The sequence below is a fragment of the Corvus moneduloides genome, chromosome 11 (genome assembly GCF_009650955.1).
Source record: "Corvus moneduloides isolate bCorMon1 chromosome 11, bCorMon1.pri, whole genome shotgun sequence".
Taxonomy (NCBI): domain Eukaryota; kingdom Metazoa; phylum Chordata; class Aves; order Passeriformes; family Corvidae; genus Corvus; species Corvus moneduloides.
Window position 1 is genome coordinate 9,177,423 of NC_045486.1, and position 12,998 is coordinate 9,190,420.

At 38.4% G+C, this 12,998-nt stretch overlaps 1 protein-coding gene across 8 annotated transcripts in view; it reads left to right on the top strand.

The window, feature by feature from the left end:
* FHIT (fragile histidine triad diadenosine triphosphatase) overlaps positions 1-12,998 on the top strand; it is a 622,475-nt gene that overhangs the window by 479,986 nt on the left and 129,491 nt on the right. For all 8 annotated transcript variants that reach the window (XM_032120697.1, XM_032120698.1, XM_032120699.1 and 5 more), the window contains 2 exons: positions 992-1,137; positions 2,022-2,051. In XM_032120697.1, the coding sequence (XP_031976588.1) occupies positions 992-1,137; positions 2,022-2,051 (176 nt within the window). The remainder of the gene's footprint in view (positions 1-991; positions 1,138-2,021; positions 2,052-12,998) is intronic.

The following is a 12,998-nucleotide window of genomic DNA, read 5'->3' on the forward strand; positions in this document are numbered from 1 at the left end:
GTCTGCAGGGAATTGAAATGAGAATTGAGTACTTGCTTTTTGGATCTACACAACTGAGGCTCTGCTAGGAATTCTGGACCATATTAATAATGTTACAAAATTGACTTTCAAGCGAGGAATCATAGCAATTATTAATTACTGTGAACACAGATCAGATGACTATGAGCAGCATCTCCCATTATTTACTTTACAGCTTAATTTCACTGACTCACAAATCACAGTCACCAAGGTAGAATTAAATCAAAGTATGTTTACAGGGTTGTGAACACTGCGCTTAAAAGGAAATAGTCTTAATTATCTTAATGTATTTTTAAAAACAGATAATAGTTACAACAGGTGAATATTCCTTGTGAATTGTAATTAATGTAGTGTAGAAATAAGTGATCTGCTTTCATCAGCATAGTGCCAGCTTGTCATATTTAGGTGCCTAAAATTAGAGATGTAAGATCAAGATTTTCAAGAATATATATTATATTCTTGATATATATATATTATATTTCTTGATATATATTCTTGATATTATATTCTTGATATATATATTATATTTCCACTTATGGGGGAAAGCATTGTAAAACTGCTGTCTCAGACCACACATCCAAAGCCCTCTTAAATTTCTTTGGCTTTCCCCCATTTTTAATCACAAAAGAAAATGTCTCTGACTTTCACAGGAGAAAAATACCAGCATTTCTCCATTGAGATGGTAAATTTGAGTCTGTGAAAACTTTTCTTTCCCTTAAATGGCTCGGTGTAGCACAAGAGCCTTAGTCATTTTGCCCGTATCTGAGGGACTTGAGGAAAAGAATTTTAAACAAAGCATCATCTAATTCCTTGTATTTGTATTCCCTATGTTTCTGATGCTCTTGCTGTATCACCAGAGAGGAAGAGCTCAGGTGATTCAAGGGTGATCAGAACCAGGTTACAGGCTGGGGACTGAGACTCTTCTCCTGGACCACTCAGATTTGTGTTTGTGCCTTGACACTGCCACCTTCAGATGTCCTTGTTTGTCCCCTGCGGCCGGTGGAGCGTGTCCATGACCTGTGTCCCGAGGAAGTGGCTGATTTGTTTCTTACAGCACAAAGGGTTGGAAATGTGGTGGAGAAACATTTCTGTGGCACCTCGCTCACCTTTTCTATCCAGGTTTGTAAACCAGTCACCTAAGAAAGATTTAACGCTTTGTTTTATCAAGCTTTCAGCCTTTTTCCCTAGTCCAATCACAAAAGGACATTGGAACTTCAAGGGGCAATAAATACTAAATAACAGTAATAAAAACCAAGAAGCCAAATAACTGCATTGCAGTCTTCCAGATTTGCCATTGAAAAATCTAAAAAGGAAACCAACAGGAAAGTGTGGTTAATGTTAACTGCAAAACTTTGGATAAAGCCAGCAAACACTCTCAAACACTGTGCTTGTTTTTGAGTATTTCAGGAAATAGTCTTCCTTCAAAGAAGCATTTGCAGGGTTGACCTCTAGAGAAAGCAGCCATGTCCCCTGTTCCACACATAACCCACTGCCTATGCTTGAGATAGGTGATCCCTCCTCACAGCTATTTATATGCAAGCAGAGAGATGTAGCCATGTAAATATGTTATAAATTCTGACCTTTCAGCTGTTTGTGTTGGGTGTCTTTATACCAAAAATGAACTCTGTTTAAAGCAAACCAGGAGACTAAGCCCATTCATTAGAATCAGAATTTAAGCAAGCATACTTTGATTGAATTCTTACTTCCACATGTGATTTTATGTTCACAAGGATCAGAAATCTATTGCTAGCTACTGAAAAATATGATCTGAAAGAATGAAAAATAGATACTGTTGTTTTTGTGATCTGAGATAGTTTCCTACTTTGCCAGGGTCTGATACGGAAAGGAGCTTTGTCCAAAAACTTAGTGTTGAATGGTTCTCAGGAAAAATACGCTAATTTAAGTCAGTGTAATTGATGTAAATGATTACTGAGTAAGATTTCTGAATTCCTATGTGATCCTTGTTAGATCCTCTAACCTGAGGCTTTTCCCTTTGCTTACAGGATGGCCCTGAAGCTGGACAAACAGTGAAGGTGAGTGCAGAATATGCAGAATACAAATTAAGACACAGTTATAAGAACTAATAAAAGATCAAAGCTCGTCATCTGCAGTCCATTGCTGTATTGTTACTTCATCCTTGAGATCAAAAAATCCCAAGTGTACAATAGCAGTAAATACTTTTAATTGAAATTGCACAAGATAACGTTTACAGGTTTTCTTCCTAGACAAAAATTTTCAATCAAGAAAATATCTTTTCTAAGCTTCTGGGTGTATTTATGCAAGGCAAGCCTCATGAAAGAGGCATCTGGTTTAGTTTTTTGTTTGTTTTATGGAGAAAATATTGCCCTTCCATTCATGATCTCTTTGTTTTTCTGTTTATTGCCTAATGAGTTGTAGCTAATTAAAGGAACAGTTAAGTTGAACCACAGTGTGAAAATATACCTTTTGTCTATGCTTTCTCTCAATGTATTCATATCACATTCTTGTTACTGAAGTTCACATGTAATGGGCCCAGTGAAGCTGAAAACCAGATTTTAAGTGTACTTCCAGAAAAAAAGGTAGGAGGGCGGAAGGGAAGAGAAGGATTTATGATTATATTCTCCACTTGAGTAATAACATAGATAACATCCAAGATGTCTCTTCAGCCATGTTTCACTGCCACGTAATGCAAATGTAATTGCATGTGTAGTTAGATGATATGCCCCAACATTAGATAAAGGCTATTTTTTACATTTGGAATCAAAGGAAAGTCAAATATGGCTATGGGTTAGCACTTTGTAAAATCAAATTTGATGTCTCAGAGAACCTGTTTGAGTTGATTAAGATAACTGTAACAACCAAATGACAGTGGATAGGAACATTTTACATTTTTTCCAATTTGCTGTATTGACCTTATTTTTCCTTCTCCCTTTTGTTGCCTGCTTTGAATATTTAACAGAGAGGTAATAGGGAGAGAGAAGAAGAAATTAGAATATCAGCAAGTTTGGGAAGTGATGAAGAAATGTAATGCAATTTATTTCTGTACTGTGACAAAACAGATTCCTTGGCTCATGACTTTGAGTGCATTGTGTGGGTTTCACTGGCAGTGTCTGTTGATAGGTGAAATAATAAGTTTAAATACATTTGAAGTAAATTTTGTTATTATCACCAATATTATTTAAAAAGAAAATCTGGGGATGTATTTTAATATCTTGGACAAATGTCTTTCTCTCTGTAAAGAAAATGTGTATAGGAATGATTATATGTGAGAAGAATTATTTATATGAACAAGCAAAGGCAGATGTAAAAATTCCCATCTTCTGTGATTGTGAATAGTAACAAATGCTTATGTAGGCCTTAAAAAGGTAGGAAGTTCTGTATTGCTTTGTGTTTGTACTGGAAACAAAGAGCATTAAATGTTTATTGCAAAATGGCAGCCACCCTTCATGCCTCCTTCTCACACTTTTAATAAACACTGAGATGGAAATGGCCCATTCTTACAACTGTGAATCCCTAGACTTTGCAATAATGAGCATGTATTCATAAATCAGAGGTTATCAGTTTGCATTTCTCTACTTTTCTGCATCACTGGGCAACACTGTAATTTATCATCATCGCTTTGGGATGTTCATCATCCAAAAATGCCAACAACTATTTTCTTTAGAGAATTTCGAGCTTTCAAAACTTCAATTGGGAAAGAAATTACTGTGATCAAGACCTTTTAAGTGAACAATAGGGTGGATACATAAATATCTGGTTTCATTTAAACTGTTCTGAGTCACAAAGTTTGGAAAAACACCTATGTGACCTACAAATCATTTCTGAGCCTTAAATTCAATGTGTCGTGTTTCCGTATGTGGATTTATTTGGGGTTTTTTTCATGTATGAGAATCCACATAATCCAGTCTCCTCTGAGGGAGATTTCAATTAAAATTTCTGGAACAGACTAAACATTAGAAAAGCATTCTAATAGTAAAAATACCAAAACATCACAACAGGCAGTTTGTGGAGATTGTTTAAGTAGGGTAGGCAAGTGTATCTCAGGAGCTAATTAGGTGTAGCTGATTTTACTTTGAATGGGGTAATGTACCAGATGGCTTCTAGAGTCCTTTCCCTTTGTATTTTGTATAATTCTGTATTCTTGTGTAAATATAGGCTACTGTATGTGCTATGTAGGAACAGAAATACAGGAAGCAGGAGAAGAGTATTGACTTTTCAGTTGCTCACTGCAAAATTGTGCTACAAAATGGGAAGAGATATCAGCCTAGCTGAAGACAAAAGGTGACAAATTTTGTCTGAAAAAGATTAAGGAATTCTCCTTCTTTGTCTGCAAGAAGAAATGGTAATCCATGTCCAAGAAAATTCTTGAACCTGAATATGAGTCTCAGGTCTATTTTGAAATGGAGATGCTGAAAATTGTATGTGGAATGTATGCAACAGGTTGAAAGGAAATGACCCTTTCCATGTGATTTTGGCTAGAAATCAGTGATAAGATTGTCTGCCAGTGTTACATGTCCCTTTTGGTGGTGTGAAAGCTGCTGGTGTGTGCATTTTATTCTAAAGCCTTTCTAGTTACCTAATGGGAAGCTGTTAATGATCTAACTGTAGTTTCATTATTGCTGTACTCTGTTCCTCCTTTGCATCTAAGGTAGCAGAGCCTGCAGGACAATGTTCTAGGGAAGATTATGGCCCTTTGAAATTCCCCCTTTACTGTGTGTTTGCACTGGAAGTAATTATACCTGACCCTTAGTTCACCAATACTTTGTAAGTATAGATGGGTCTTTTCTTACCCTTTAGCAGCTGAAAATATACACTTGGTAAGCAATTCTGAACCATGTCCCAAGTCTCAGACCATAAAATAAACCAATATATTGCTTCATAATATTTTTCTTAGCTCTCCACATATTGTACCTATTCCAGCCCTGTCACCTATTTATGAGAGAAACAAATGTTCTTCTCCAAAGATGGTCACAGACTTGCACACTGTGTTTTATTGTGAGAGATTCTTGAACCACTCACAACAGTGAACTTGAACATCTCTGGCACCTGAGCCGTGTGTCAGCAAGCAAAACCATCTTTTAGCATTCAAGAAATTTTGAATACTTATTTCTTATTATTTGAGAAAGGAAGGAAATTGTGTTTAGGTTGTCCCTTAAAGACGATTAATCTCTGCAATTTTGAGCTCTCTTTTTATTGGAGAACACAAAACCCATGGCGTCCTTGTGCCAGGAATGGAGGGTGAGTTTTATGCTGGTTCTGTTTGAGAATGACTTAAATATCCAGGCAATTTCATGGATCAGGGAAATCAACTCTGCATCTTAATGCAGGGGTCTTACTGCTATGTCAAGTGAGCGATGTTTCAAGATTTCCCCAGTATATTTTATAGCCTTCTTTTCATCATCAAGTCAGCAAATGCTCTGGCTGCCTGGGTGGATGTATAGCTTAGTGTAGAATAAGCTCTCAGGTTTACCTTTTACGTGAGATTCAATCACAAGAAACTCCATGGATTCTGTACTCTGTAAAGGCTAAACAAATCAAGCTGGCAGGAGCATGAGGCAACTAATTTATCTGTAGAGACAAGATAATATTGCACAGCAAGTGTCCATTGCACAAACAGGTATGAACACATCCTCTATTTTGCAGCAGTGTTGAAGTCTCCAGCAGCTCAGCACCTCCTCTGTTATCCATGAGAAAGGGCCTATTTGCCAATTACAGGTTCCCCTAAATAAATGAGAAAGCAAAGCTGATGGTGGCAGTGTGGGTATGTGTGCAGAAACTTATTTTATATGTCACACATTCCACTAGTTATTTTACACTGAGAAGATTGTCTCATGATTATTTTTTTATATACATGTTTTTCTTTTCCAGATGTTTTTTAATGCTGTGTTAAATCAATCCACCTGGCTTGCATTCCTCAGAAATCTTAACCTGAGCTGTGGAGCCTAGGGCTCATTTAGGCCCACAGCAGACTTCTCCTTCATCTTCTTTGTCTATTTATGTTTTGACCCAAAGTAGTAGACTTCAGGTTTGAGTCTTTAAATTTAATCAGATCGCATTGCAGACTAATTGCATCGGAAGGATTAAATTCACTAACTGCAATACTTTTGATACCTCAGTCTGTTTCCCCTGCAGAACAACAGACGTGATCCCCAGTTTAGAGGAGTACTAGAAACCCTCTTTTGCTTTCTTAGAAGAACAAAAAAAGCTGGTGTTTGAGAAATGCAAAGATTTTTCTTACCTTTAAACAGATTTAAAAATTCAGATACAAAAAGACCTGGAAGAAACAAATTTTTGAAAACCATATTGTACTGAAACGTAACCAAATCGTCTCCTGTGCTTTACCCTTAAGAATGATGATTCTCTTGAAAGCTTGTGAGATGTCCAAAAATGATTTGATGAAGTGCAGCAGTGTCTTCGTATTGCTCTGAGAACCACACTAATAGTATTTGGTTGGAGACTATGTAATATTGTGGACAGGTAATTGGTGCAGCAAATTCAGTAGTCTCAGGGCTGCTATGTCTGATTTGAGCTCAAAATTTTCTTTTTATTTCAGTACTATATTTAGTTTTGGGTGGTTTGGGGTTAGTGATGTGTATTTTCAAAGCTAGGACTATACTGCCCCTTACAGAGATAGAGAAGCAGCAGATCATCCAGATAGTTTCTTCCCCCTCCCTTAAAGCCTTCTGCCAGCTCTTTGTTTTCTACTCACTCTTAAATAATAATTCCTGCCCTTTCCTTCAGGGCTCTTTTCAAAATCTGCCTTGTGTTGGTCTAAATATCCTTTCAGTCCTTTGGCCAGACCTGTGTTTTCTATGATGCAAAATAAGTCCTAATCAGTCTTTGCTTTGTCAGGTCCTTACTTCTCTTCATAACATGTAACATTTAGTTTTTGACTGAACAATAACCTTTCCAGGAACAGCATATTGCTATTTTGTTTGCCAAGCTTGTAGACGTAAGAGGCACTGGTAAATCTGTAAACCCTCCCCTAAAACAAATAATAATATACAGGACCTAGAATGAAAACAGTTCTTTCAGTCCCCATAATTTGTACAAATCAGTTCCTGTACTTCAAACATGGTAACATTTGACAGAAGTAAGAGGTGTCTGTGTCCAGTATACACCCATGGAAAGTTATAGAGATTGTTTTGAAGACTGAAGGAAATTAAAGAAAAGTGGGAATGTGGAAACAGCCTAGTGATTGATGGACATAACACCATCCTAGCTGGGAATACCAAAGGCCCCAAGGGACTGATAAATTGAAATGATGACCTGGATAATGAAGTCTGATCTAGAAATACTGGGTTGTGAAGTTCCCTGAAGGGATGGGGACTGAAATTTTTGAAAAATTCTCTTTAGCAGTGAATTATGATACTTCTGAATCTAGATTATTTTGAATTTCCAGTAGTGATTGTCATGACATGCTGTACCTCCTTGTAAAGCAGTATCATCCTCTGGCCCTGTACAAACACAGAATAGTCTGTATGGACTATAAATATAAAAAACCAAACCAACCAAACAAAACAGGGTTGAAAATAGGCAAGTATAAATGAGGACAGTAAATGAAATTTCTGAATATTTAAGTTGAAGAATGTTGATGAAAAGGAAGATTTTACTATTCCATGCTAGCAGTTCTACCCTTCTTTCCTGCCATATAGATTTCTTAGATGAATGTTCTCTTTAGGTAGTTTAATTCCAAAAATATCCCCAGAGCTAGTCACAGATATTGACACTGTCTAAATTAAACTATAATAAGCAAGTAAGTGGGTTCAAATGCTTGTTTAAATTGCCTTGGCGTGCAGATATTAAAAGTCCTGCAGCTCTGCTGGCCACATGCAGCTCTGTCCTGGCTGGGCACGTTCCAGTTCAGCCCCAGAGCTGCCACTGGGGTTTTCCTGTCCCTAAGTTTGGTGGGTGGGAGCTGGAGAGCGGAATCCGCGGCTCTGCCAAGCACCAACACCTGCATGACAGGAAGGGAGGGAGCACTTCCAGGAGCACCCATGGGAGTGTGGATGTGCCTGTCCCAGTCGCCAGCAGCCACATCATGTGTCAGCAGAGCCTGGGGAGTCGGTGCCTGTGCCAGCAGCTGGTCCAAGTGGAACCGAGCAGTTGCCTTTGGTGACCTGACCGATTCCCACAGGGAAGGGTTAAACACTGCCAGGGCTCTCCATACTCTGCCTGTCTGCAGTTCCAGGACAGCCTGCTCCTGCTTTGACAAAAGATTTTTAAATATCTTTTTTTTTCCTGGTGTATGTTCAGATATTTACCATTTTCACGACAAGAATCTTGAACAAATCAGTCTTTTTTTTTTTTCCTTCAATAAACAGAGTTACATTTCAAAACGAAAAGGTATTTCTAGCAAAAAGGTAGAAAATTTTTCCTCTGAAAATGTTATAACAGAGTGTTTGACAGCAAAAACTTTTTCTTTGTGAAAACAAAACCTACTTTGGAAATGTTGTTTTATTGAATTGACATGTTTTGACCAAAAAAAAAACCAATATAGGGAAGGGTGTTGAGAAATCCATTACATGCTGCTCTTTATTTGCCCCACAATGACTGAGATAAGGATCAAAAATCCTATATTTTAATTAGAAAGTATCTTTCACTTCTTTGTTCCCATGTTACAGCAATACGTTTTGCATTTAAAGCATTCTCTGTCTTGGAGTATGTACAATCAATCAAGTGCCACTCTTGAGTACAGGTCCTACAAATACCATATTGTACTTGAAATGTAAAACCTTTTGAAATCCCATGCATGAGGTCTAGAGTCATTAATAGCACGGTCCAGGCTGTCTGAATAATTTTTGTGTGGTTAGTGTATGAATTTCTTTCCAAGCTCCATCTCATCCATAATACTTCTTCTTTTTGTCAATTTCGTATCTTATAAAACTCTTCATCTAAGAGGGAATGCTTGGGTTTGTTCTGTTTCTTTTTTTTTATTTTGTTACGAAACATTGTTTTCAAGTAAAGTGTAACTCACCAAGAAATGTGCAAAAGTATTCCCATTTAATTCAGATGTGTAACTTGATGTTTTTCTGTGTTTTGTTGTAGGTGAAAATTGTTTGTTAAGCAAGTGTTGCAAAGCCAGATTTCAGTTAAATGGGTTTCTGATTAACTCTTTCTAAAAATTAATATAATGCTTTAAAATGAAACATGATGTGTCTGTGCTCTGATCTCATGTGATTTTGCACATTTGTCTTTGCATTCTTACCTACTAGGTACTGTTTTTCCCAAGATCCACATAAAATTATTCCTATGCTGACCACAGATTAGAAGGGATGTCAAAAGGTCATGTGCAAAACAGACTTCTCTGCTTCCTACCAATGTGTGCCTTCCATGAACAGGCATTAACTCACACTTAAACTGTTTTGTGGTTGGGTTTATTGGGTGTTCTTGCCCAAGGGCATTTTCAGTTGACTGATCTGTGCTAAACTTTGGTGCCTCAGCTGTCTGGCTGGATGCTGTGACATCCAGAGTCTCCCAGGGAAGGGCAGGATCACAGGGCTTTGCGTGTGGTAATGACCCAGTTTCAGCCAGACAAAGGCAACCCATTTATTAGAGCCCTGGATGCCTTATCAATGCAATAATAAAGGAAAATTTGGCTCCATATTTTTTCCCCTGCAAGGCACCTGCCCTTCTGAAAATGAAAGAAGTGTGTACTTAAAGCTGTCCCTGCAGATCCCCAGAGAGCCCACACAGCTTGGAGAAGAATGCTTCTTAAAAATGTCAACAAAGAAAGAGTGAATGTAACATTTTTGCATGTGATATCAAGGGAATGGAGGCCTTTCCTAGCCCTGTGTTCCTTCCTCTGTCACATGAAAGACTCAGTGGTTACACTGCCCTGTGCTCTGTGGAAGGCACATCTGAAATACAGGGATATCTGACCTAGCCCATTTTAGTCTGTTCTGGCTGCACCATTTTAGCCCATGCAGGATGATTCTTTCTTAGAAAGAAAAGTCTCTGCTTGAAGTGATTTAGAAATAGAAAACGAAGGTTAAAATAATAGAATAAAACTTGCTCAGCAAGCTCCAGGCAGGATGACAGGGTGAAAAGTAGGTAATATTTCTACTGTTTAAAAAAAAAAGTCAATAATTCAGGATACTGCAGTGTGTTTCAGTTCATGCTCATGTTGGACAAGCCAAGAGCTTCCTGCAAAACAGCAAAACCCTTCTCTCAAGCCTCATTTGCCCCATCTCTCCTGAAAGATGCTCAAGTGCCCTCTGGCAAAACCACTCATACACTGGGTTTCTGCTCACTCCTTAAAGCTAAGCTGTCCTTTGAAAGAATTTGAAATATGCCCTTAAAATCCAATCTCGGGGAGCTTTATCAAATGACCCCTCCTCATTTGCTTGGCCATAGGAAAAGCCCTCACTATCTGGTGGTGGGGATAATGCTGGAGTAGCAGTCTCTGAGGCTGAACAAGAACAGAACCAGTGCAGCTCTTGTGGCTGCTCTCATTTTACATTGTCCTTTTCCCTTGCCTGCAGTGATAGGGGTAAAACTGCACTTCTGCAGTGCAGCTCAGCTCCCCAAGGCAGTATCTCAGCCGGGGGTGTGTTTTGGAGCTCTGGACTCCCCTCTGCTTGGCTGGTTTGCAGTTTCAGTGACAGCTACTGAGAAATGCTCTGTTCCTTGCACTGTGCAGCTTTTCCAGGCAAGTGAGGTGCAGCACTCCCCGAAGGGAGAAACACTGAAACCTTCCCTTTTGCAGAAATCTGGGTGTCTGCAGATGGCTTGTGCACACACACACACGTACCAAATGTTAGGAGATGTGCCTTTAAAAAGAGAAAGGAATAATCATTAAACAAAGCCTGATTCTTCTGTAAATGTAGTCAGTTACCTGGTAAAATCATGTTGAGAGCTTTGGATAGCATAAAAGAAATCAACATCTATGGGTGCAGTTCAGCACAGCTGCCAGGCTTTTTCCAGAGAGAAATTCCCCGTTTGACTGGTAGATAACTTGTCAGTTCAGGATTAGGACTTTTAAAATAAATTATTCTGTGTCTGAACTAGCTTCTGCTGCTTGGGATTTTCTTTCAGTACATAACCACTTCTCAGTCCCTTGCTTCTAAAGGAAAAAAAAAATTATCATTGAAACTTCTGCATAGCGAAATCCATAAATAAAAGCATGCCTGGGTATTTTAGTAATGATGCCACAATTGACATAAATTGGGGAAAATCAAAATTAGTGTATAAATAATTACACTGTCTCCTTAACTGACATTACAGACAGAAATTTTGAGGAAAAACTTTAATTCCCTGTATTAATACAGTTACCTACTTTAGAGGTAAACTGTTCACTTTCAGAGAGGTAAATTCACTTCTAATAATTGACCAGCTAAGTAAAATTCATCTTCAAACTCGCTGATTTTTACCATTAGGTCTCCACACACATTTTCTTTTCCATCACACTGTCTTTTTCCGGAATCCAACACTAAGATGTCTCAGTTCTTCTCACGAGTTCTCAGTCCCTTGCTAGGTGCAAAAGACTGGCAACTCTATTTTACCAACCAAATTGTTGTGGCAAAAGTGATTTAAAGAAGGGCTAAGTTGTTATTCTTGTTTTGTTGAGCAGGTGAAGAGGCTGGGTGTGGTAAGAGCTTTGTCCTTCAGAGGCAGTGCAGGGTCACTCAGCCTTGTTCTTACTCTGAGTTTTTCCTCTGCACTGTGTCTTGCTTCTACCCTGGCCGTTCCTGTCTCCCATCCTTGTCCCGTGACCTGGAGCTTTGTGCAAGGTGTGGAGGGGATCCCAGGGAGAAGGGCAGCATGTCCAAGTGGGAGAACCCTGAGAAACTGGTCCCTTTTGCATCATGGATGAAACCCATCAGGGTGATGTTCCTGTGGACCGATGCAAACAAGCTGGGTTTGTTGGCATGGGCTTGGCTCTGGGCTAAGAGGCCTTCCCAACATCAGTCAGAGTAAGGCTCTGCAGCCAGGAGCAGGGGAAATCTATAGCCTGTGGTAAAAGCAGAAGATTGGAAAGACATCCTGTGTTTGCTAGGTTTCCCAGGTCTTTGGAAGGAGAAAAATGGTTTTTCCTCTGGTAATCTCCTACTTTATTATCTCAGACAAACTAAACCATTTTCTTTTCTCTTCCATTTCTACTTTTTGTGAGTTACCACCTTCACTGTGACCATAAAATCTTCATTTCATGTTGTCTGCCTGGCACCACTGATTCAAATTCTTCCTGTGAGAGGCTGAAAGAAAATAAACTAGACCACATAGAAAGTGCTCATGTGAATGATTGTCTTGATCTTATTTGTTAAAGATGTTAAAATCTCTAACAATGAATAGTTCCTCTATCTGATTTTATGAATGTTGAATTTCTCTGATTTCAGTTATAATTTTTAGTATTTGAAGTAAAAATAATGCCCAGAGGTAACACTTTCTCCTTTTTTTAATGGATTTGTGAATGAGCTTTATTAATTCCCCAATGAGAAGATACAGAAAAGGTAATATCACTGTGATATTTCCTCACCTGGCCTTCCAAGCACCTTAACTGGAGGGGAGTTATCTTTAGGGGGTGGTCAGTCTGCCCAGATTGAGGAGTGGATCAGTTCACACTGCATTTAATGAATCCTTTTTTTCCTGCAAATAAGTCATCTCTGCACTCAGCAAAAACCATTCTTTCAATTGTGCCTTTTGGTGAGGCCACCCTGAGTAACATTCAGAGTTATGATCCAGCAGAATATGAATTTATAACCTGTCTTCGATTATCTGAGCCTCATGTAAGTAGCACAACCTTGGTGTCTGGGGCAAGATTTTTCTCTGGTATAAATGGTTCAATTCACTCGTGAAAACATGTGAACTAAATCAACTGAGCTTTTTCCATTTCTTTACAAACATTTTTGATCCTACAATAGTAAGTAACCTTTTGATTTCATATTGTTCATAATTTAAGCCTACAGTTATTAGTCATATGTATAAACCTAATCATTCTGAATGAAAAACAGCATTTTGATAAAATAACCTATGAAGCATAATTTGATATATCATTTTTATTT